This window comes from Neodiprion virginianus, chromosome 3 (genome assembly GCF_021901495.1).
Source record: "Neodiprion virginianus isolate iyNeoVirg1 chromosome 3, iyNeoVirg1.1, whole genome shotgun sequence".
Classification (NCBI taxonomy): domain Eukaryota; kingdom Metazoa; phylum Arthropoda; class Insecta; order Hymenoptera; family Diprionidae; genus Neodiprion; species Neodiprion virginianus.
Genome location: NC_060879.1, coordinates 22,535,734 through 22,559,146, shown reverse-complemented (window position 1 = coordinate 22,559,146; position 23,413 = coordinate 22,535,734). Strand labels below are relative to the sequence as shown.

At 35.9% G+C, this 23,413-nt stretch overlaps 2 protein-coding genes and 1 long non-coding RNA gene across 14 annotated transcripts in view; 1 reads left to right on the top strand and 2 right to left on the bottom strand.

Annotated features, from left to right (window-relative positions):
• Positions 1-3,858: 3,858 nt before the first annotated feature.
• Positions 3,859-10,054, top strand: LOC124300016 (endoplasmic reticulum mannosyl-oligosaccharide 1,2-alpha-mannosidase). Its single transcript, XM_046753614.1, has 11 exons — positions 3,859-4,345; positions 4,436-4,600; positions 4,895-5,051; positions 5,147-5,332; positions 6,618-6,766; positions 6,859-7,047; positions 7,186-7,373; positions 7,464-7,590; positions 7,660-7,824; positions 8,266-8,421; positions 8,506-10,054. Exons 1-11 carry the CDS (start codon positions 4,247-4,249, stop codon positions 8,722-8,724), a joined length of 1,800 nt encoding a protein of 599 aa, XP_046609570.1. The 5' UTR covers positions 3,859-4,246; the 3' UTR covers positions 8,725-10,054.
• Positions 7,217-9,148, bottom strand: LOC124300034 (uncharacterized). The gene is made up of 4 exons (XR_006907134.1): positions 9,025-9,148; positions 8,214-8,457; positions 7,603-7,798; positions 7,217-7,354 (listed from the first exon to the last, which is right to left on the bottom strand). It is a non-coding gene; the product is annotated as an uncharacterized LOC124300034 (long non-coding RNA).
• A 5,304-nt stretch (positions 10,055-15,358) lies between the features above and the next one.
• LOC124300031 (uncharacterized) overlaps positions 15,359-23,413 on the bottom strand; it is a 36,592-nt gene continuing 28,537 nt past the window's right edge. For all 12 annotated transcript variants that reach the window (XM_046753639.1, XM_046753647.1, XM_046753643.1 and 9 more), the window contains one exon: positions 15,359-16,298. In XM_046753639.1, coding sequence (XP_046609595.1) covers positions 15,959-16,298 — 340 coding nt within the window. In that variant the 3' untranslated portion in view covers positions 15,359-15,958. The remainder of the gene's footprint in view (positions 16,299-23,413) is intronic.

The window sequence follows — 23,413 nt, the reverse complement described above, 5'->3', positions numbered from 1 at the left end:
CAACATTTAATTCGTTAGTAAGGCTCTATGATAGGCGAAGAAAATTGACATCGGGGGAGTATATATATATACTACTAACAGCCAAGGACTTTTACGGCTTTCCAAAGAATTCTGATCACTTCATGTGGCTACCGATGAGTTCCAATGACTTTCATAAATTATCGTCCCTTCAATTGATGCCAATTAACTTGAGTTAGTAAACATTGGATGTTATATGTATAGTGTCGAGGGCAAGTTCAACGGCTCGATTGACTGTAGTGTCCAAAATTAAAACAAAAATCTTTTTTATCGCACTTGATTTTTTTTTTGGTTTCAACAGAAGCCGATGAAGCAGTTGGAATTAGAATAATCTCAATTCAGTTGTACAAAACACCTTTTTTCAGCTTCAGTTTTGATTCATCATAAGCTGAGAAAGAATATGACATAAAATAACGAGACTTTGATTAACTACTGACTTTTAAAGACTTTCAATGACTATGAATGACTTTCGAGACCAGCTTACACAGGACTTCGAAAGTGAATAGATCATCGGGGTTGTCACGTCAGAATCATCTTAGTAGTTTGCTAGAAACATCTGATCAGTGTTTTCGTTAGTTTTTCTCAGGGTCTAAAATAAGATTTGATTAATGACTATAAATTGGATATATAATCCATATAGACGGATTTTTTTTATCATGAGATGAAATCGAAGTTACTCCGATACGCTATTTGGTTTCTCAGCCTTTATTCGTTTCCAGAAGTCGAGAATTTCAGAAACTGTGGCGGAAAGTACGATAAATATATTGATTTGTTCACGTTAAAATGTGTGAAGTTGCTACTCAACTGTTTCTAACGTAACCGATGATATAAGCTGTTTCTGTTAGCAGATACTGAAAAGTACAATACCAAAAAAGAAGAAGATAAACACAAATAATTGGTGTTTTGACATATCGCAGGGAAAAGTTAGCATTATGCAATGCACAATGGTAAAATAACATGGAAAAAAAATTGAATAAAATAAGAAAAGTAGTAAAAAAGACACAGCAGAAGCAATTAAGTGGTTAATTTGGCTGACATAAAACAAAACAAATTCAATTTTTTATTATTTTTGTTTTGGTATTCGAATAACTCAAAAGTCACGTTACTCATAAATATCGAAACCCAATCAGTTCTAAGTTACGGAAAGCTACGTCGATTGAGACGGTATGGACGTAAAAAAATATGAAAAACTGCCAGAATGACAAGCAAATTTCCGCACTGGCCGATCGTGCTTGTGAGAAAAAAATAGGAGCAAACTTTATGCCGCCTTCGTCGATTTTGAGGCCGGTTTTCCTTCGGTCAGTCGTAATTTGCTCTAGCAAAAATTACACGCCTTTGGGGCTAGCTCTAAGATTATAAACACTTTGATGAATTTGTACAAGGATGCTGTAGCCGAAATAAAACACGGAAATGATATATCGGAGTCTATAGATATAACCGACGATGTTTTATAGGGGAAAACGCTCTCGCCGCTTCCGTTCGCTCTGTTTATAGCAGATTTTGAAAGATTTCTCAGGGAAAAGAACACAAGAGAAGTTACAATTGATCCCGTGACAGAAACATTTCTATTGGCATACACGGAGGAAATAGACATTTTCGCAGATACGTATGTCGGAATGAGGAGAATTTTTGAAGCACTTGGCGAATATTGCATGCTTAATAAACTCCAGGTAAATATTAATAAGACAAAATATAAATACCTGGGAATTGCCTTTATACTCAATCCGCATACCGTTTTGCAAGGCTAATGCAGATGCAGGTTGGTAAAACGGGTTTGGCCGCTTCCTCTCTGACACAATAAGATCTACCAACGAGTTGGAGAAAATCCAAGTCCAATTCTATGATAAACTGTTGGGTCCGCCGATCTGCATCAAGTCAACAACAAATAGGAATAACGTTATTTAAATCTGTAATTAAATGGGTATTAAAAATTCAGCATATGACTGAAAACAGATATCCAAAGCTATGCTTTAAAAGGTTACATATTTTAGATCAGGATACATATAACTGGGTATCGAAGATCCGGAAGAAGATGTTTTTAGAACCAATTAGAGAAGTTGACGTGCTGAAAGAGCGTAAAGTAGAAGAATGGCTAAGAAAGAAATACGAGATGACAAATAAATTCACCGAATACTTTCGAAAAATTGATTACGAGAACTTTCCGAGGTCTACCTCCCTACCTTTATTTGGCTGTTTGAGTTTATTGAACATATTGATATGTATACTGAGAAAAATTTCATTTGTTATAGTAATTAGAAAAATTTAGTAAAAAAGGTATGGTTAAAAATGCTGTTTGAATATTGTTGGAATTACGAAAAACGAGGTACGCCTAACCATTTTGCGTTATTGTCGATCCTTTTTTGGTAATCGCGACGCAAAATCAGTTTGTTCGGTTTAGTCTACTTTATTAGTTAAATAAGGCTTTAGCATCGATTTATTGTTACACAAGCATTAAATTGTCGCAACAGTCACAAGAAAATATAATAACAGTGCTGATAATGAGAAAGAATAGTAACAGATACTAGACTTTCTGGTAACAGCTGGAAAACTAATTTTCATTTTGTACCTAGATCTATATTTTTCGATTGTGGTAAAAAATGAAAATAGCTAAGGACTGAGCGGTAACCGCAACTCAAAATTTCTCTGAGTGTATGTGCTTAAAAATGACCAAAATATCTTTTTCAAATATTGTGAGGTGCAGGAATCCTTTTTGCATTCGATAATAGTTTGTAAAAGGTTAGCGGAAAGGGGATGAGAACTTAATCTCCCTTGTATAGAAAACTTGGAATTAGAAATGAGCGTTTTTGAAGTTCCGAACAAACCTTGCAACAATTGACGTTGGAGCTAAGGAAGATAAAGCCATTAATGTTTAAGAGCATAATCATAATAGGGAAAAATCGAATGCTCCTGAACCCTAATTTTGCCTTTGTAAACTGTATTGCAATTTGATTCGCATGTAAGATTCCTGTACCCTATGGTTAGATTCTTTTAAATGGAACAATAAAAACTATACATTATAAGTGGTTCAAAATAAAAAAAATCGTAATATTTTATTTTCATCTCATATAGTAAGTATCCACGGGCTTTTGAATCATTAATCACGAATCCGAATTTGTAGTTCGAAATTCGAATTGGATAATAATATTTGGTGTACTGTGAACTTAGCACTTGCAGTGTGAAACCGATTAGTTCGAGACCTGACTCACGGTCAGCGATCATCCTAAAGCCGTTTGTTTTCCTAAGACACTGTCAAGTTAATGGTATTTGAATAGATTATCTAAATAAATCTGAATACCAAAATACCTAAGACATACCATGGCATGGTGGTATCATAAACCTGGAAAGAAATCTATAAGTAAATAACGAGTGCTTAAACTCCTGACTAAAACCGGTTCGAATAACCTTTAATGGAAAATATTTTAATGGGAATAAGAATCATAGACAAACCGTGATGACAGAGATGAGGAGATAATCGGACTAAGTGCGGCATGAAAGAAAAAGAAAACTAAGATTGGAAAAATAACGTTCCACGTGCATGGTCAACTGAGCGGAGATCAGCGCGGGAAATTCAATTATGTAATTTTGATTGAATTAATGAAAACATCAAACGTTGTCGCGTGACTGAAGAATAATATATCGGTCAACGATTGACGGAAGAACGCATCGATTAACCATAATTAGAATATGGTCAGTCAATGGTGAAAGAAAATCACGAAATATTCTAAAATTTTCTATTTCACCCTGCCACGTTTTACAGTTTCATGAACTAGCGGCGATTCGTACGTTCGTCTAATGTTTACGCAAAAATGTTTCCTGTCGGTGCCGGTGGTTTTCTGTGACATAATACTTGACACGTACCCAACGATACAACCACGCACACTAATGAATAGTAGATGACAGTGACTACTGATGTATCATATACTGTATAGATTTATACTCGTATGCGTACTGACAGTGATACCCGCCGAGCCGCGTATGCATGCACGTCAAAAAGGAGCCTTAACCGCGAAACGTCAGCTATCGGCGGCTCATGAATAACAATAAACGTAACATAAGGGGGAAACGTAAGTTGGATCGTAACGAATGAGAGGGTAGCGATATGTCAGTTATGCAAAGACACGTGTGATGTGTCAATTGTGATTTTCGCGCATGGTCAACTTAACACCGATAATTCGGTTACCGAGAAAAATATAACCTAACCTAACCTATATAGAAAAATAAGAATAAAATGTACGCACCCAAAGATTTGGCCAATGCCGATTACATAAGTTTAAATATAAACGACACAGCAGCTTTCGCACGTGGAAGTCCACAAAGTTTATGGCGTGTGAGTGTGGCCTGATATATTTCTTTCCAGTCACTGCGTGCGAACCATGATTGTTATTTCATCATTTCATTATTTTACTGTTCCTTGCAGCAATGGTATCAGCTTTCCAGGTTTCAGCGGAACATTATTTACTTTGTCGTTATCACCGTTTGTCTGGTCGTTTTTTATCTTGTACCGAGCGACAGCAAAGGCTCAGTTTCCAACAGCACTGAGACGAGTCATCAGAAGCAGCATGATGCACCTAAATGGGAAAAGGTAATTAAAAAATCGTTGAACTGAAGTTAACGGCCAGCATTAGCGTTCGAATGCGTTAAATGTCTGCAAAACGGGGTAACGCAGTTGAGTTTTGTGCCAATAGTTCTGTGAAAGTATCAGGGGTTCAACCTGGTGAAAAAATTACCATTTTCAGGCTATGCTACGTTATTATGATCAGTAGTAGCATGTTTGTCTGCTGACTCTGGCTGCAGACTTCAACTTTGTTTGAAAATCGTTCAAATATCTTCAGTCTTTGCCAACACTGTCGCTTGATCTAATGTTACTAATTTCCAGCTCATCGAGGAACTTGTTGTGGAGAACGCAGATCAAGGCGGAGGTGCAGGAGGCGGTGAGGTGATAGAGGAGCCAGAATTTCAGCCAGAAGTGAATCAGGTCGATGATGATCAAATAGGACCGCCGCAGCGAAAGCCGATTGCCATGACGTTTACTGGTAAAGTATCGTGCTAGGTTGGACTGCGCTATGATTTATCTCATTGTCAGTTCAATTCCTTCAAGTCTTCTCTGCTAACCGATTTTCTATTTTAGGTCCCAGCAACCAGAGGCAAAAAGCTGTTGTCGATGCATTCTTACACTCTTGGAAAGGGTACAAGAGGTTCGCATGGGGACATGATAATTTAAAACCCATATCAGCCAGTTATCAGGAATGGTTCGGGCTTGGTCTTACGATCGTTGATGCACTGGACACAATGTATATTATGGGCTTGAATTCTGGTATGGAAAGTTTCAGTCTCCCTCGGTGTAGCGTGCATAATTTAAAAGTGTACCATGTTAACGTAACGAACTTCAACTTCGTACTTCAAGCGAAATAGTAGTAAACTACAAGGTTCAAGTTATCAACGTTAATGTAACAAAACATTGAAATGATTTCAAAATGACTTTCATTCGTTACCAGCATTCTCTTAACTCGTTAGCTCTTATCTGAGCTCTTTTCATTCTTTAAAATGCTCCACCAACAATCTGTCCTGCACAGCAATGTTCTCTTTCGCTCCGCCTTGCATTCTGCTGTTGCCCTCAGTTCAAACTTGACTTGACTTCGCTTCCTCATCCAACCTTTGCACTGCTTCGAAGTGTGCTGTTGCCACAGTCCATCGATTTCTAGAATGTGCGAGTATTAGTTCCGAATCATTCCTTTCTCAAAACTGTCATCTGTGCTTCCTCTTTGCACTTGCCTGACGGGACAGGCTGCCTTTCGGTACTCAGGTCGTCCTAGCTAGTATATGTTACTCAGGTATGTGGAGCGTGAAGGGACTCCACCTCACCTTTGAGTGTGTGCAGCATAATAACTGTACTATCATGTAGTACGGTGAGTACATGTGCCCGCCATTGTATTTACCAATCGGTTTCCTTACTTACGAGTAAGCTCGCTCGCATGGCTACAATAATAACTCTGACACAACGTTTTAATCAGGTCCTGTCCATCTAATTTCTCATTTACTATTGTATGCAAACCTACCATATTCTTCTCAATTTATTAAAAAGTAATGAGTCACGCTTGGAACCATTTTCTGTTGGTAATAATGAGTATATTTTACTATAACATGGTCTACTGAGGCTTCACATAAACCTAAAGTTGTGAAATAACAATTTTTGCTCAAAGTGAATCGTCATATTAATGTTATAGAAACTTCAACCTCACAGGAAACTTGATTAATATACTGTTATAATAATAACGTTCAATTGAATTTCAATTTGATTCGAATTTGAACTGAAATTTTTGTAATCCAAGATTCACATACTTTGAAACAATGATCTCTGATTTTTCACCAGACAGTAGTTAAAGACAACACAAATAATCACATTCCGGGGTAAACTTTTATGCAGATGTTCCCATCTCATGTAAAAGTTTGTTGATTTTGACTTTTCTGGTAGTTGTTTTTGATTTGTACATACCACTTCTCTGACTGATTTTCATTTCATTAATATTCTCAATTCGTAAATTTCACTCTAACAAATAAATTCGGTCGTCTTTGATTGTTTGATGAAAATAATATTACAGAGTTCGCGGAAGCTCGAGCTTGGGTCGAAGAGAGTTTAACGTTTGGGGTGAGCAGGGATGTGAATTTGTTTGAAGTGACCATTCGTGTATTAGGCGGACTGTTGAGCACTTACCATTTGTCGGGAGATAAAATATTCCTGGATAAAGCCGTAAGCTGTTATTATGAAAATGAATTTTAAAAGTATCCGTTTATTATCGATTAGTACTGGCAATTTAAAACATGCTTAAAAAACATTTTCAGTTTGATCTTGGCGATCGATTGATGCCTGCCTTCTCCACTAAATCTGGTGTTCCGTATTCCGACGTCAATCTTGGTACCAGAACTGCGCACAGCCCAAAATGGGGCCCTGACAGTAGTACCAGTGAAGTTACCACAATACAGTTGGAGTTTCGCGATCTTAGCCGTGTTTCAGGCCAGTCAAAGTTTGAGGTACTTTATCTATCGTACATAAAAAATATTTTTACAAATAGAAAATGCACGAAATTTTGTAAAGCAGTGAACTAAACCTTTATTATGCCATCGCCTGTGTTAAATTTTTCTAAATTTCATATTTATGAATGGTTTCAGGAAGCAGCAGCTAAGGTTTCAGAGCATGTACATCAGTTGAAGAAATTCGACGGACTTGTTCCAATTTTTATAAACGCCAACACTGGAGCGTTTAGAGAATTGTCAACAATCTCGTTCGGCGCACGAGGGGACAGTTACTATGAATACTTGTTGAAGCAGTGGTTACAGACTGGAAAAACAATAGATTAGTGAGAATATATTGACAAGTTATCTGTATCAATTTATTCGGTATGTATGGTAGTGCTCCTTTGTTTATCAACTACTGTTTCTTTTTCCAGTTTACGCGATGATTACAATACAGCAATTTGGGGAACGCAAAAGCATCTTGTAAAGTACACAGCTGCGAACAAGTATATGTTCCTCGCAGAACTAGTCGGTTCAAACAAGGATGTGAAACCTAAAATGGTGCGTACCTACCATTTGAATATTTGAAGCAGTGTGTTCAAACTTTTTACCGTTATCTCGATTATGCAGGACCATTTGGTATGCTTTTTGGGAGGAACCTTGGCTCTGGGAGCACACAACGGCCTCCAATCCGACCACATGAAGTTGGCCGAAGAGCTTGTGCGCACTTGTTACCAAACTTATGCTGTTCAGCCGACATTCCTTGCACCTGAAATTAGTTACTTCAACATACAGGCAAGTCTTATTGAGGAGATATACAGGGTGGTCGGCTTTAATCTCTCTAGGTGAATATTTCACAAACTAAAAGAGATATAAGAGAAGGTTTCATGCGATACTTGTAGGGTTTTAAAGGGAGAAAATGATGCTGATATGGATCGATTTGTGGATTATTCCATTTTGAGATATTGCAAGTGATGTCTGATTTTAGATAGGGAACACGTATTTTGGTTATCAGCAGCTGATAGCGATATCAGAGAAACATTTAAAGACGTGAATATTCCACATTCTCTCACAGTAACATATCTTGTATAACGCAGATATGGTAAAACCTAGTTTGCCTTTTTGATGCTGAATCTACCCGTATATACCCCCTTGAATGAGTCTGTGCAATACCCGGTACTCACTTTATATTTGAGTGCGTTGTGTCAGTATTGATCGATTCCTCTCACCTTGCAGAAGCCATTGGAAGGTGATGCTAATCAATTAGACATGTACGTGAAGGCAAATGATGCCCATAATTTGCTGCGCCCAGAATTTCTGGAGACCCTGTTCTACATGTGGTACTTGACAGGTAATAAAACTTACCAGGATTGGGGATGGCAAATATTCCAGGTAAGTAGTTTAATTTTATAGCCAGGTAATCCGCATCTATAAGAAGGTTTAGACTGATGCAATATTCTTTTAATTATCAAATAGGCGTTTGAGAAGTATACCAAAGTCGAACACGGATACACGAGCATAGGTAATGTGCGGAGCACGCAAAATACACGGCCTCGCGATATGATGGAAAGTTTCTGGTTGAGTGAAACTCTTAAATACCTGTATCTATTATTTGACGACACTCGACAACTAATAGATTTGAAAAAATGGATATTTAACTCAGAAGGCCACCCGCTACCAATTTACGATTCATAATGCTGCCTGTCAGATATTCGTTTGCCATACACAATCGATATGTATAGTTAATGTTTTACTTTTTTTGGACATTTCGATTCGCTGTAAAATTGTGGACAAACGATTTATTTTATATCATCCAATTGTGCACAAACGATTTTATGATTATTACGTGACTGACTTTACACAGAGAAATATAATCAAGTATAATCTCGACAAAGTTCTTATCAGATATTTTATAGTTCAGGGGAAGCGAGTTGACAGTGATTCGGATAAGCGAAGTATTGTTAATAAAGTGTGTATAACACAATAAAAGCATACCTGAACGTGATCAAGTTCATGTTGCAACTCAATTTTCATATCAAAACTGACAATGACTTCCAGTACCAGTCAGTTATTCGATTGAACGTGTTACGGTACTTAAAGTAAACCTACTTAAATTCCATTTCACCGGTTTATCCTTAGGTTCGAAGTTGAAAATTAAATTGACATTTTCTTCAGAGTCCAAAGCATAAGTTTAATTTTGTGCATTTTCCACTAATAGTAATGTCGCTAGGTAGCGTCTCCTTCCCAGTCTAGAATAAATTGTAAGTTTTTCAGATTACGTGTCTCCAAATGATAATTAGGAAATAAAACAACTATTATCCAGGTACATTACATTTTATACATATGGACACATGGCTTCAATTTTTTGCACGTATTGAATTTTATACATGAAACTGCAGGACAAACGTTCTCCAAAATGGATGCATAGAAACCTAAAAGCAGTACGCAAGCAGTTAGATGGCACTAAGGAAGGGTGTATTATAGTTGACATTGTGTATTATGTATACAAATTTTCTAGTCCTACTGTTTTACGTCACATAAGAGTAGCCAATGCTATTCAAAGTGGCGTTTGCGTGAATAATGTCAGAACAATCGAAAGCGCTATCTGCATTCTGCAATTGAGGCCTAAGAAGGAATGATTGTTGATACATTTGATAGTAAAGCGTGATGAAATAAGAAGAATAATATGCATTAAGTAAATATAATATTCGATGTAATTTTCGTACGACTAATTTCCTACATAAAAACTGTTATCAGGGAAAAACAGATTGCCAAGAAATAGAGATTTTGTTCTTTTTTAGAATAAAAAACACTACACTCATTAACTCGAGGTCTTCTGAAAAAAAAAAAAAAATCTCGTACATATAGCAATAATTATTATTGACGTCTGTTCTAAGTGTAAACGAAAAACTCACGGTATAGAATAATCTGAACTCTGATGTCATTTATCTATATGAAAAAAAAAAAAAAATTATATGTTCATCACGTGTTAGAAATGTTGTTGTATACATAGTAGTGATAGAGACAGAAGAGTAACCAGACAAACTATAAGTGTGTATAATTTAGGACATAATGTGTTAGACAATTTCAACGAACACCACAAACAATATCGTGTCGCTCATTGCACAAAGATAAAAAGTATAGTCAATTAAGATATAGGTACTCATATCTTTCGTGTTCCTGTATCAATAATCGTGAGGGTGGAAAAAATTATGGTTTTCCACTTTGGTTGGCTTCGCATGCTCCCAGGTGAATCCATAAATACGCCCATGTGTACACGTACTAGGAATACTTCTGGAAGTGAGCCACTTAAGGCACTTGAGTTGGCTTTACAAGACATTTTTGCTACGTGTGCAATTATTTGGGACTTTTGTTTTTCGATTCCGCAAAGCACAAAGTGTTACAGATCGTGATGAGTATCAGGTGCATATCTAGGGGAAAATGAAAAACATCTTATTACGTATACTAGTTAAAGTGATTTGTAGGGTAATTATGTTGAAAGAACTTGTTTTGTACATATAATACTTACAATCAGGATGAATATTATTATTAACGTAATTATTCCTTGAGACGTGGCTTTAAGTTTGTTAATTATACTGAGACAGATGATTCTACATGAAAAGACTCAGACATTTTTTTGTTTATCGGAACAGCAAATTGTTTGTCAATTTCCAATTTCAAACAAATTCCGTTCACTTTCACTTTGAATTTGGTTTCTTCAAAAGTGCGATTGAAGAAAAAAATTTATCAACAGATATTTGTGATATGAAAAATGTGGGTCTTTACTTGACTTTAGTATATGAATCAGAAAAATAGAACACTGTTTCAAAAAATGTTCTTGTCTTTCTGGACGCGAGCTTATGATTAGGCTAAGAATAAACAAACTTTTCATTTGTGATTTCGGCAAATAAACGTCGTTACAAATCGATAAATGTAGGTGTTAATATTATTTTGATCAACGATGATAAAATCTCGTTTCATTTCCGTGAATGCTGAATAAACATAAAAATTTGAAATATAATCAATAAATAAATCTTGGGTTTTCAAAAATTTTTATATTTTCGAACATCTTGAACGGTTTCCAAGTATTTTGTGTTCGATCCCAATTTCTTGGAGCAATAAATTACGTCTTGGGACAAGATTGAAAATGAGAAATTAAAATTTTTATGTATTCTGATTTTTTAGTATTCGTACCATTTGACGGAAATAAAACTGTTTCACGCGTGTAAGATATGTTCCGATAATAGGATAGTGTAACTTTTATACGGTAATACTTATCTATAGGTACCTAATGCTTTCAGCCATGGCTCAACAAATATATTATGTAAGATATAAGTATGTATAACAATAATAAAAAAAAATAATAATTTAAAACAAATTCTACTTTAATAATTATTTTTCACCCCTTCATTTTATACACATGCAGTATTTATCTTATATGGCTAAATTTGAGTCAACTATAAAAGTTATTGCCTTGTTTCGCAATCTCGATTACGCTTATTCGTATATTTACACTCCTAATAAACCATATCAGGTGTGTGTGAGAGATATGTAAACATTGTATATTCTACATTTTGTTTTAGGAACACGGGTTGCATGCGCGTTTCTCTACTTGAATCGAAACTTCATAAATAGGCACATGTTATATCTCACGCCTTATACTCGGTCGAAGAATTGAGTATTTTTTTTAACCATTATTCGCTAACCGAATTTACAAGGTCTTAAGGTACATTCGATAATAACTATGCTTTAGTTTACTTTTCTGTACTATTCGTTTTGCAAGAAGCAGTGACAGATGGAAGGGGAGATAGGATAAGGAAAGGAATATAACAAATGTATCTTCCAATACGAACGTGTGTATATTTAAAACTTGTATAGAAAATAGATATCTGTTTTAATTCAGCAGCGCTCTGATCTTTGATATTTGTAAAACGGAGGCTCTGTAGCGCGTTGAAGTATTTTTAAGGTTGAACACCTCATTAATTTGCTTCAATTACTTGATCAGAATTTAGTTAGTTATTGCACATGTCTTTTGTAACGTGTATTCATGAATTCCATGGATTACGATCGTCAATTAACGTTCCACCTAGTACCTCGTTAATATTTGTGCCATATGGATTGCACAAATTATATCTTCGATTATTGTCGAAATATCTCTTCACGGCAGTAGGATGCTATAGTAATTCTTGACCGACCCAATAAAATATCACTTATTTTCGCATTATGCCTTACGACAAATACTATTATTTTACATATTACTCAAATAAAGTCGCATAATCAAACACAAAAATCTTTTCACCACTTGCTTGCTGTACAACACAGTAAAAGCCACGTACAGCTTGAAAAGTTTTCTGATCTCTAGTGTTAGGATTAAATTTACAAAAGCTACTAGCTAGGTACTGTCTCTCCTTGACACGATGTTGCTAATTGTAAGATATCAGATCCCAACAGCAAGACAGCAAAAACTTGATCAAAAATAGGGAAGGATGATTTTTTTTTGTTTGTGTGCAGTTTCTTAGCTCATTTGTCATAAATGACATTTAGTTTTTATGAAACTCGTCATAAAAATCTCTTAGCTTGTAAGTTGACGCGCGTGAAAAGCTAGCGGTGCAAGCCGGAAGTTAGGATACAATTTACAAGTTATGAACAGCTAACTGCGTTGACCGGGCGACATAGCATTGGGATTTCATAATAGCAATAAAATTCCCACTCGAACACACCTAGCCGGAAAAAATATCAGCTCGGGGCTGAACGTCTTTATATACAGTAAACGCCAACTGTAACCCTCGTAGTTTGCAAACATTGACTTATAAAGGCTAAACAATTGAATTATTTATAATAATTTAACGACGCAAGTCGCGACCCACGAAGCTCTGTTAGGAAGGAGACTGAAGTCCTGTTCTTAGTCCACGAAAAAAAGAGAGCCAATTGCGGTTACAGAGTTCGGTAGTACCGAAAAAGATTCAGAAATTTTGGGGAATGCGCCTTATTGCGTTTGGTTACATGGATCAGATGCTTAGACAAAATATACCGACAATTTACTTGGATCTTTCAGATCCGACATCGCACTGCAGATTGCACTGACGAGGAAAGTATCGCAGGTCGATCTCTCCGATTTTGATCTATTTCATATATATTGCTGCAGTGCATCGAAAACCAAGCGACACGCATTTTTTAAACCGGCCATAAAACACCTTAAGGAGGTGAAAAGGATCCTCAGAGACGGGCACCCAACGGGGCGATGTCTTGATGCCCTCGACGTATTTGAATGAAACCAAGGCTGAAATGTTTCTGTCACTGCGATATATGTTATATGAACTAGATTAAAATCGGAGAGATCGAACTGCGATATCTTCCTCGTGAGAAGTTCTCTTAATCCGATTGGGACCGTAAAAACGTCGCCGTATCCATTCCACGTTTATAAGCTTTATGGTCGTACATTACTCAGAAATTCGAATCTGCCACGCTGCGAGCGAAATTGGGCCCACTTTTGCAGGACAACTTCCGGCTCCTCCTAAATCTTATATTCTGGTGCAATCTTACAAAATTAACGATCTAATTCCCTATTTATTTCTTCAATAAATTATTGATATGAAATTTGTATCCTTAGCTAATAACTCCTGTAGCTGTTCTTCGAATATACTATCTACGCAATACTTTTTTCTTCTTATCATACCTTTATATCTGTTCGTTGTTCTTCTATTACTTATTTTCAAAACTTTTTTTTTATACTCGCGTTATACAGATATTTTTGTATCTTATTTATAAAAATAATATTCGTGAGCCTGTGATGTGAAAAAAAATGGTAAATCTTCTTTGACCTAATTAATTAATTAATAAACGTTTTGAAATTTATTAAGGTAGTTGAAAATACACGATGTAGGATAAAAAATGTTGCGTTACTTCGACAAATGATTTGCTCGTTATTATTACAATATACCGTTTACAGCATAATTATTAAAAAGATAACTTGCCAGTCAAGTTTTTTCATCCAGATGTCTTATTCGCCGAACTAATACATCGATCTTAAATCGTCCAGTTAGAATTTGACATTTTTCCGAATTCTAAAGATGGAATTATTACTACGGTACGTGGTTAAAACCGTAGCAACTCAATTGACGGAAATTAAGAATTCCTGCTCACTTTCTTTTGCGGCTCGTCTTAATTCCATCGCAAGTAAATAAAAGTGCGATCTTTCCGGGCATATATCTCTATATTCAATTAAATACAATACGTTTCTACTTTAATATACAATACAGAGGATCTCAAACTTGTCGGAATATTCTGAGTATCGACAGCTATATTTCAAAGACCACCTGGCAGTTCGTAACGGAATGTATATTGTATAATTCGCTGTTAATGATCACAATGCAACTTTATAGTAACGATCCCCCCCCCAAGGAGTCACGGTCGTCGTTACAAAATGCAGATTAATTTTTTTACTTCTACTGTGTTCAGTATTCTCGTAAAAAAAATCAGACTTCTAACATTTGTTACACCATGTTAAAAAACAGTCTGAACTTTCTTTTCAATTCAACAAAGTTTTGACACCTTTATTTTTTCTTTTTTTTTGTAGTACCGATAATAATGTGATTGACGAGAGCAGGTCTGAAAACAAAATTGCAAAGAAGCACTGCATTTCAGTTTATTTCATTCTATCGAATGACTTTGACTTATCGTTAGTTTAACATTCCGACGTGACAAATTTTAAACCTGGCGACTATCAAACCGGTGACTACCGGTTAATTCGACTGGAATTTCTAATACTGTTATACACCTTTATAAAATTGATGTCATTAATCTGGAACTTCGAAAGAAAGTAATGTCTATCTAAATTTGCATACCAAGATTTTTTTTTTTTTGTGAAACTCTGCGATTAAGGCAAACCAAAGCCACATTTTGTACCGCTATATATTTGAAGTGTAGATTCGGCTGCCTATCTGCTGGCATTGAGCAGCGAATTTCACAAAAACACTGGCAGGTAAAATGCATAAACATCTAAACCTTCCAGCTGACTTTTTTTTGATTCAAAATGAAATGTGAGTTCGATTCTATACGAATTATGCAAAGATACAATGACTCCCAATTTCTCACGTCGGCTGCATCGGCATTCATTGTCTAATTCGCATAGAATCGAGCTCGCATTTTGTTTCGGAGCAAAAAGAAAGTTAGCCGGAAGTCCAAGGCATTAATGAACATTATTTGTCACGGAGTTATCACTACTCCGTGATTAGTGTACACTTGGGGACAATGAATCTGCGATGGCTAATTTTTTACACTAGACAGTTATGTTGGCAACGCAGAGAAACCTACAGCGCCAAACGGCCGAGCGCGGAACTAACTCAATCTCAATAAACATAACGTAACCCATGACCGTCGAATCTAATCTTAGAATACTGCGGGCATAATGACTTGTTGGATTTATACGTATTCTAAGGTTAGATTCGACGGTCATGGGTTACGTTATGTTTATTGAGATTGGGTTAGTTTCGCGCTCGGCCGACTACGGCGCCGTAGATTTCTCTGCGTTGCCAACATAACCGTCTAGCGTAAAAAATTAGCCGTATCAGATTAATTGTCCCCGAGTGTACATGAGTTTTACACGAGCGTCGAGACGTGATATCTGATAATCGTTGCAATCAGCGGTCACGTGATGTAAGGATTACACGTATTACATGCAAAGAAAACTTTATACATTTTATAATCTCCAATAAACGATGTGGTATAAATATATCGTTTATTGGCACGACGTACTCCGACCATAATTATTGTATCATACACGAGTCCACGTTAGCAGGTATACAACGCGTCAATATAGTTCATTCTATACGTACGTTTTCACCAACATACCCAAATATATACCTATATATATAACATCACATACATACATATGCACACATGCATACACAGTGCCGAAAGAGTCTCGCGGTCATTGTATCGTACACTCGCAGCACTGCTGCGTGAAAGAGAGACACTTTATAACGCAGGAATCTGGCTCCTCGTCTTCGACGAGTTTCTTCTTCCCGTCCACGACGTCGAATTGCTGGCCGTTCTTTTCGATCTTCGGTTTCGGTTCCGGCGAAGGCAGAGTGTCGATTATCGGGATGGCCTCTTCGATCGCCTCCGTATCCGCCGTCGACCTCGAGATCTTCGCCGTTCCCGTCGGCGAATTCTTGCCGGCTCGAGGATCGTCCGGGATATCGAAGCCAGGAGAAGGCGGACTTGACGTCCTCAACGGCGGTGGCGGAGAATCACCGGACATCATAACACTGAAGGAGAAAAAAAATTGTTTTCCAATTATAATCGATATTGAAACACGAAAGGCGATTGGAAATATTATCGGTGAAAATAGAGAAAAAAAGCAAAGGATGAAGTCGAAGTTTTTAACGTTAGCGTAACGATGATCTTTTATGGAATAGATAAATAGGTGACTATTGTTATTTTATAATTTTGTAAGGATAGTCCGGATTTGATTAAACCATACATGTTATACTCCGGAATCAAATATACTCATGCTCGTATTTTGCTAACTCGAATACTTCACAATTATTCTTAAGGCCGTAGAGTGTTGAAAATATGTGCGATCGGGTCTCGACGGGGATTTTGCTCAAAATTGGTTTAAAGTTTTCTCATTCCGAAGCACTAATCTACGCCAAATGTTAGGTCCTGCCCAAAACTATAATTGGAATAATCTTGAGAAAAGTGGTTTGTCGATTTCTATTTTCATCTTATTTCCGAAGCCATTAATTTGATGACAGAGAACAGAAAAGACAGAAGTTGCGGAACTATCCTAGAAGGTTATTCCTAGTGAATACATTTTCACTAAATTTTTTTGTGAAGTACGGATAGTGTTAAGATGTCTTTTATCTGCCGTCTAGGACAAATGACAAAATGTTGCATTCGCGGTCTTTTAGGCGTCTTTCGGTCAATGAGTGAAAGAAACGTATCTTTCAGGCGTGGTTTTATGTTGCAGTCTCGATGCCTCAAAATGGTCCAACAAAGACGTCTTTGTGACGTTTTTTAAGATTGTACGTAACACGCAATTGTGTTTAAGAGTTTCAATGTCTCCGTCGTATATCCGGTAATTAAGAATCTATAGCCAGTCTTTACCGACCAAATCAAATTTTACTTATTTTGTGTATTACCCACACTCGCGCATCGTTGAAGGAAAAAAACTGTAGATAGTTTTATTCTACTCTACATGCAACGCCGAATACAGATATGTAAAAAAAAGTTTTTTTTCACGCAACAATAAAGTCAAGAAATTTGATAAATGATAAACTTATGATCAACTAAAAAAGTGCCGAGTATCAAATGAGTAAATTCATGCATGTGGTATTAAATATGCAGAGGTGGCAAAAATAGTTGCGATTAATGTTCGTTTCAGCTGACGACGGCAGAAAGTCTGCGAAGTCGAGTTGCTGCACAACGTAATAATGCAGAGTAGTTATACGTATATTATATCGAGTTACAGCTGAGCTGTTCATATAATTAAAGTCGCACGTGAGAGTAAAGCCGGTGTCTACCAGTTGCTTCTCCATTTTCTAGAGAATAATCCTGCCTGTCTTAAATTTCAATTTCGTAGCTGCGAATTCCTCATTTTGCGAAGTTCAAGGGAAGCGATAGAATTCTCAATACGGAAAAAATATAACGAAATTCTCGTATACGCGACGTTTCTTCGAGATGGGAGAAAATACATATGCGAAAACATATTGCGATATGTTTGTTAATAAATCTAAACCAATTGACTCCAATTGCGTATTAATTGGATTTAATTGACCTGAATTGAAGATAACTAATTTAAAACAGTAGCCGCGCATAAGTTTGGATTTAATTGTAATTGCGGAAGAATTATTTATTTTAATCACCCGGAAAGAAGCAAAGGGAATATCGAGATAAATATCCCATAACAATAATAACAAAGAAGGTCTAAAATAACCGAACTATCGCGTTTGGCTCTTTTAAATGAATACAAACTTTGTCAATAATATTGTATTAATACTGTTAAGATAAATCGGGAAAATACGTAAAGTGGTGAGATAAAAACAAAATTGTTACCTAACAGAGATTTAGGCTGGAGCTTCAACATGAAATAAGTTGAAACATACAAGACGATTCCGCCTCTGCAATATTATGGATATTAATCGTTTGGCACTGCGAGTCGGAGAAATACAAAGGTCATAACCATACGCATAAACATGCAATTTAGGTGACAGATATTGATAGCTCTGGTTATTAAAAAGAAACTGAGTGCGTTCATCTTGTCATACGTTTCAAGCCATTGGTCAAATTGATATCGATGTATTAAATATTATTCATTAAATTCGAGATAAAACGTCGTCATGTTATCAATCTTTAGACTTCAACTCTACTTTAATTAAAATCACACCGTTATTGGTAGAGAAATTAAGTTGAACATGAATTTCGTTCAAGTTAAAGCCGAAAATGAGGCGATCAATTGAGGTGAATAAGTGTGATTTATAACCTGCCGAATTGATTTAATTCCACAGCATTGCCAGCTCAAAGTATTCTAAATTAACTTGGACGATTGTAAATAGAAGACAATCTGGAAATTGTATTCCGAGTTGATTGGTATTAATGAAAATGATTGATCGCAGATATGAATTACGTGGCAATTTTAATGCGGTTCATAAACTCGCTTATTCATTTATTCATCTGCAATGATAAAATCAACGGAAAAGAAAGTAGATAGTCGACATAGTTTGGCATATTTTCCAAAAAGAAAAGGTCGGCTTATAATTGATCGCTATTTGTATTTGACATTTCATAAATATATATGCTTATTATAAAAAAAAATCTACTTTTACCACACATCGCGAGAAATTTACAGTCCTCAACAATTTTTGTTTCTAACCACAAGATAATCAGTGATTGAAATAACTCATTGTCTTACTGTTTTGCTAGTGGTGATAATTCCAACTCAAAACTATGTTCAAATTTGGAACGGTTATACGAAATTATTGACGATTCCGGTGAGAAAAAAAAAACTTGCTTTGTCAACATAAGCGAATTATTGAACAGCGTGTATGGAACATTGAATGCTTACTGTGTGCCACAGACGAGAGACTTTGATATTTATGTAACACGTATCTTGCGGGTCCGTAAAGCATAAGGAGAGTAATTTAGTACGGGCGGTGCAGTTCTAAATATGACATTTGAAACCAGCACAGGTGTATCGTATTCCGAAGCAGATGTTCTGCTAGCATCCGAGCTCTGCGTCTGTTTTCACACGATAATTACTTCGGATTCGATATCTCGGAGTATGAAAATCATATTGATAAAAGAGTTTAGATCAAGCTAATTTTTCTGTCACACTGTGCATCGTTATAATCGTTATTGTATGGGGAATTCCAATAGTAGTTGGGTCGAAGTTAGCAACGGTAAGTGCATGGCGAAGTGTTGAGGAAAAATCATTTCTTTGAATTTCAGATAACTGTGAGGTAGTGAAATAACGATTTTCCTAAAAATTCATGTCGTCAAGCTTAACGTTGCGAACTTGGATGAATTCATGAATTTCAGGCCGCTTCAATCGGCCGACTCCGGATTTCAAGGTGTGGAAAAAAATACATTCTTCCATGCCTGTGGCTCGGAATCGCGAAACCGTATCAAAATAAATTAAACGGACGTTAAATATAAGGGCGATGAAAAAATCGAACAACTGTTCCGATTAATAAGACAATGAAACGAAATTAATAGAACGCAAAATAAATTTTTCTCATTTGTTGACTTAAAAATCTTATTCTGAAATAAGCAAATAACAAGTTTCATGATTTATTTCAAAAGGATTATGAAACGATGTAACTTTCGTCCACTTTAATTCTTTTCTTGATGCGACTTGGAGATTTTGATGCACGTGAAAATTTAATTGATTAATGAAATTCGAGATTGCATTATTTGTGTTTTGTTTACACGATGTTACACGAAAAAAATTTGCATGAAATTTCAATCTTTCACAATTACAAAAAGACATTTTTACAAATACAAAACGATACAAAATACCGGAAGTGTCAACGAAAACTCACATGTCGATGTTTTATTCCAAATCGCTTGGAAATGAATAAAAGTCTAATAATTCGTTAGATTTTACTCTGCGATAACGTATTTACTATTCAGAATTTTTGTTTTTCTCTTTCAATAGTAACTTTAATATGACGATTCGTTGATTATAACCGATATCGATGCAATATCGGGAGGTTATGCATATATTCAACGATACCCACCACGGTAAGAAAAAAAGCGTTTCGGTGACCTCATAGAAAATAGTCTTCCGAAGAAAATGAGTCTCGTAGAGTTAAATCGAATGAATCTATTAGATTTTCTCGGCACCTTGTGCGCACTAATTCGTTTGGATTTACGTTGATGGTTACGTAATTGTATATGATACGAAGTACAGTAAAAAAACAAAAGCGTCTCATCCTACAAGCACCGTGATAAATCGAAAATAGTAACGTCGTCGCAAACGTTACGATTTGCGCAATATATGATATGGAAGTACGCAAATCTAGTCGAATAAACCGGGAGAAAATGTTCTCTCTTTTATCACGCGAAGTCGTGTGCATAATATAGATACGGTTTAAAATTCTCCGGCGATTAGTTTACCCAAGTATCTCCTACAGGTATTCAAACGGAATGAAGACAGGCTGACGTATCGCATCGTTACTTTGCCCGGAGTCCTGTTATTTTAATATCTATGCGCATATAACATTCTCGTTCCGTTAACGGCTCGTGGCATATGAATACTGCGTCATAAGTATTTACATCGAGTGTCTTCTATCGTCGGTAAAAATAAACGTATAAAGGAATAATTAACGCTTCTCAATGAATTCCGTGATAATTTTATCGGAGATCGGATCGTTTGTTGATGGAATAAGTTCCGTCTACAAACATCGATAGAATCAGATACAAGTTAGAAAATTCAACGGTTTCTTTTCAATAAATATACATTCAATGTGACTAAATATGAAAACAGAAATGATATTGAAATTCGGGAATTTGAAATTGACTTTGTTTGTAATTTTTTTTAACCGAAATCCGTTGCTAATGATTTCCAGCTTTGATACAATTTCATGGATGATGTTCATGTACGTATGTGAAATTTCGAACGATCGTAAGCTTTGCGGGAAACTCCAATAAGAAGGTATCGATGAGCAGATGAAACATGGTTACAACCTCTACAATGGCAAGAATTTAAATAGTAAACTTGAGGGTAAATATTACCCTGAATTTAACACACGATGAGAACATGTAACTGTAAACTTGGGTTTTCGAAAAACTTAATCAATCGAAACTTGAGATAAATCGATATTCGATTCCAAGTTTGAAAAGCAAGTAGAATTGCGCAGCGTCGAGATAGTTCTGGTGGAATCAGGGTAAAAAATTACTTTCACCGAAATATCTTGCGCGGATCGTACCGTGCAATGTTTTGCTTGTGATTGAAATTACCGCCGATTGAACGAGGAAAATCTAATGTATACCGCAATTGTATGAATACAGGTATTATAGGCACATTAGGTACTTTATATAATACAATGTAAACACGGGATTTATGCGTAACTTCGTAAGAATTCTATCGCATAGTTTATAATACAACTACGTGTAATTATTGTTTAAACCAGATTCTTTCCGTCCGTTTACTGATACTTGTTTGTTGTAATAAAAAAAATGTTGTACTGCACTTTCTTTCTCTTTAAATTAACTAAACTCGATAATGTGATGAGACATTTTACAATAATAGATCGAAATTACTGTTTGTTTGGTTACAAGTTGTACATTCAATGAACGTAGAACAATCGATTGATTCGACAGTAACAAAACATTCTTCTGGTAACGGATAAAAAGCTGAAAATTGCCGTTTTCGCAACTATTTTTCAAAAATTCTAGCGAGAATTTTTGTACAATCGTAAAACGTAGATTCGTATATTCCATGACGAATGAGACAATATGAAAGCGTGAACATCTGTGCTGAATTTTAAGTACCGATTTAAAACTGTAGAGTCCAAGTTACTGATAATTGATTCCAGAATTAGTGAACACCTTGTATAACACCTTGCATACTAATATAATAAATCAAGTGCTGAAATCGTGAGTCGTATTTCTTCGAAATACGTGCGGTAAATTAAAATATGTTTTTACCAAAATACCGGAGAATAAATACTGTCCGTAATCATCTTATACGCAATGTACGTCTATAAACTACAAAGCGATAAATTAGCAAAGTTTATGTTCTCGTCTAAGCTAAGAAGAAATATGTTTATTATTTAACACTCAATACACCGTTTCTTCGCACATATCTAATGTATAATTGTCACTGCTGAGATTTCATCAATAAAAGTACAGAATAAAGAAATTGTGACGTGAGAGTATCAAAAGTGCAATTGAATCAGTTAATCAAGTGTGCTTATCGAACGAATAGTTTTTGAAAATTAAAAAATGGCATTGCTTTAAGCACATCTTTGATCCAACTTGTATCAAAATAATGTGCTGTCATATAAATGACAGAGAAGTTCCATCGGAATGGTAAAAAAACTCGAGTTTCATTAGGATTGTGCGATTAATCGGTTTTTCAATTTATCATTTTTTCGGTTAATCAATTCCGTATATATTTCTTACTCTTATTTGAGTTTGGCGTTTCACCATATATATATATATATAATTGTAAGTGAATTCGCAAAGGGAAATCCCATCCCCCCTATATATATATGTAGGCATCAGTTGTTGAAAGTTGACGTTAAGCAGAAGACGCGACGATCCGAATCAAGATTCCATTCGGCGACGGCCTGAGGTCAAGAACGTCGGAGGTCAAAAGTGCGTTAGGATATGTTTTATACATCTCAAGTGGCATTAATAATACATACGTCTGGCCGTTATAAACGAGACCGACACTTCTAAACTAATATTGGGTTTATTTTTACGCCTGCACGAACCTCTGAGGTAATTAGAGACTTGACCGATTATCCCGGTTTTCACTCCATCCGCACCAAAACAGTCTATATATTTTTTCTCTTATTTTCTTTAACGAACTGCTTGTATTTGAATATTTTTAAGAACGATCGCGACAGGCAAGATGGGCGAACGGTGATAACGAGTAAAACAATAAATTGGCCACAGTCGAACTGGTTATACAAATGGTGAGAATATCTTCGAACAACGAAGCTATTCGAATAGAAAACTTGTTCGATATACACGCAGAACGATGATAATACCGACAGTAGTTTCAACGAAGTAAAAATGACAGGGATTGCGGTAAGAATTCGTTCTAACTATTTTCAAGTTACATTCGCAGATGTACTTTGAAATCGTTGAATACGACAGTCCCGGTAATTTTATTCTTAAAAAAAAAAAAAGTATTGTCGATGTTATTAAC

Coding starts and splice junctions, on each gene's coding strand:
- LOC124300016 (XM_046753614.1), top strand. CDS start 4,247: ATGTACGCACCCAAAGATTTGGCCAATGCCGATTACATAAGTTTAAAT. Junction 4,346..4,435: donor GTCCACAAAGTTTATGGCGT/GTGAGTGTGGCC, acceptor TGTTCCTTGCAG/CAATGGTATCAGCTTTCCAG. Junction 5,333..6,617: donor TATTATGGGCTTGAATTCTG/GTATGGAAAGTT, acceptor ATAATATTACAG/AGTTCGCGGAAGCTCGAGCT.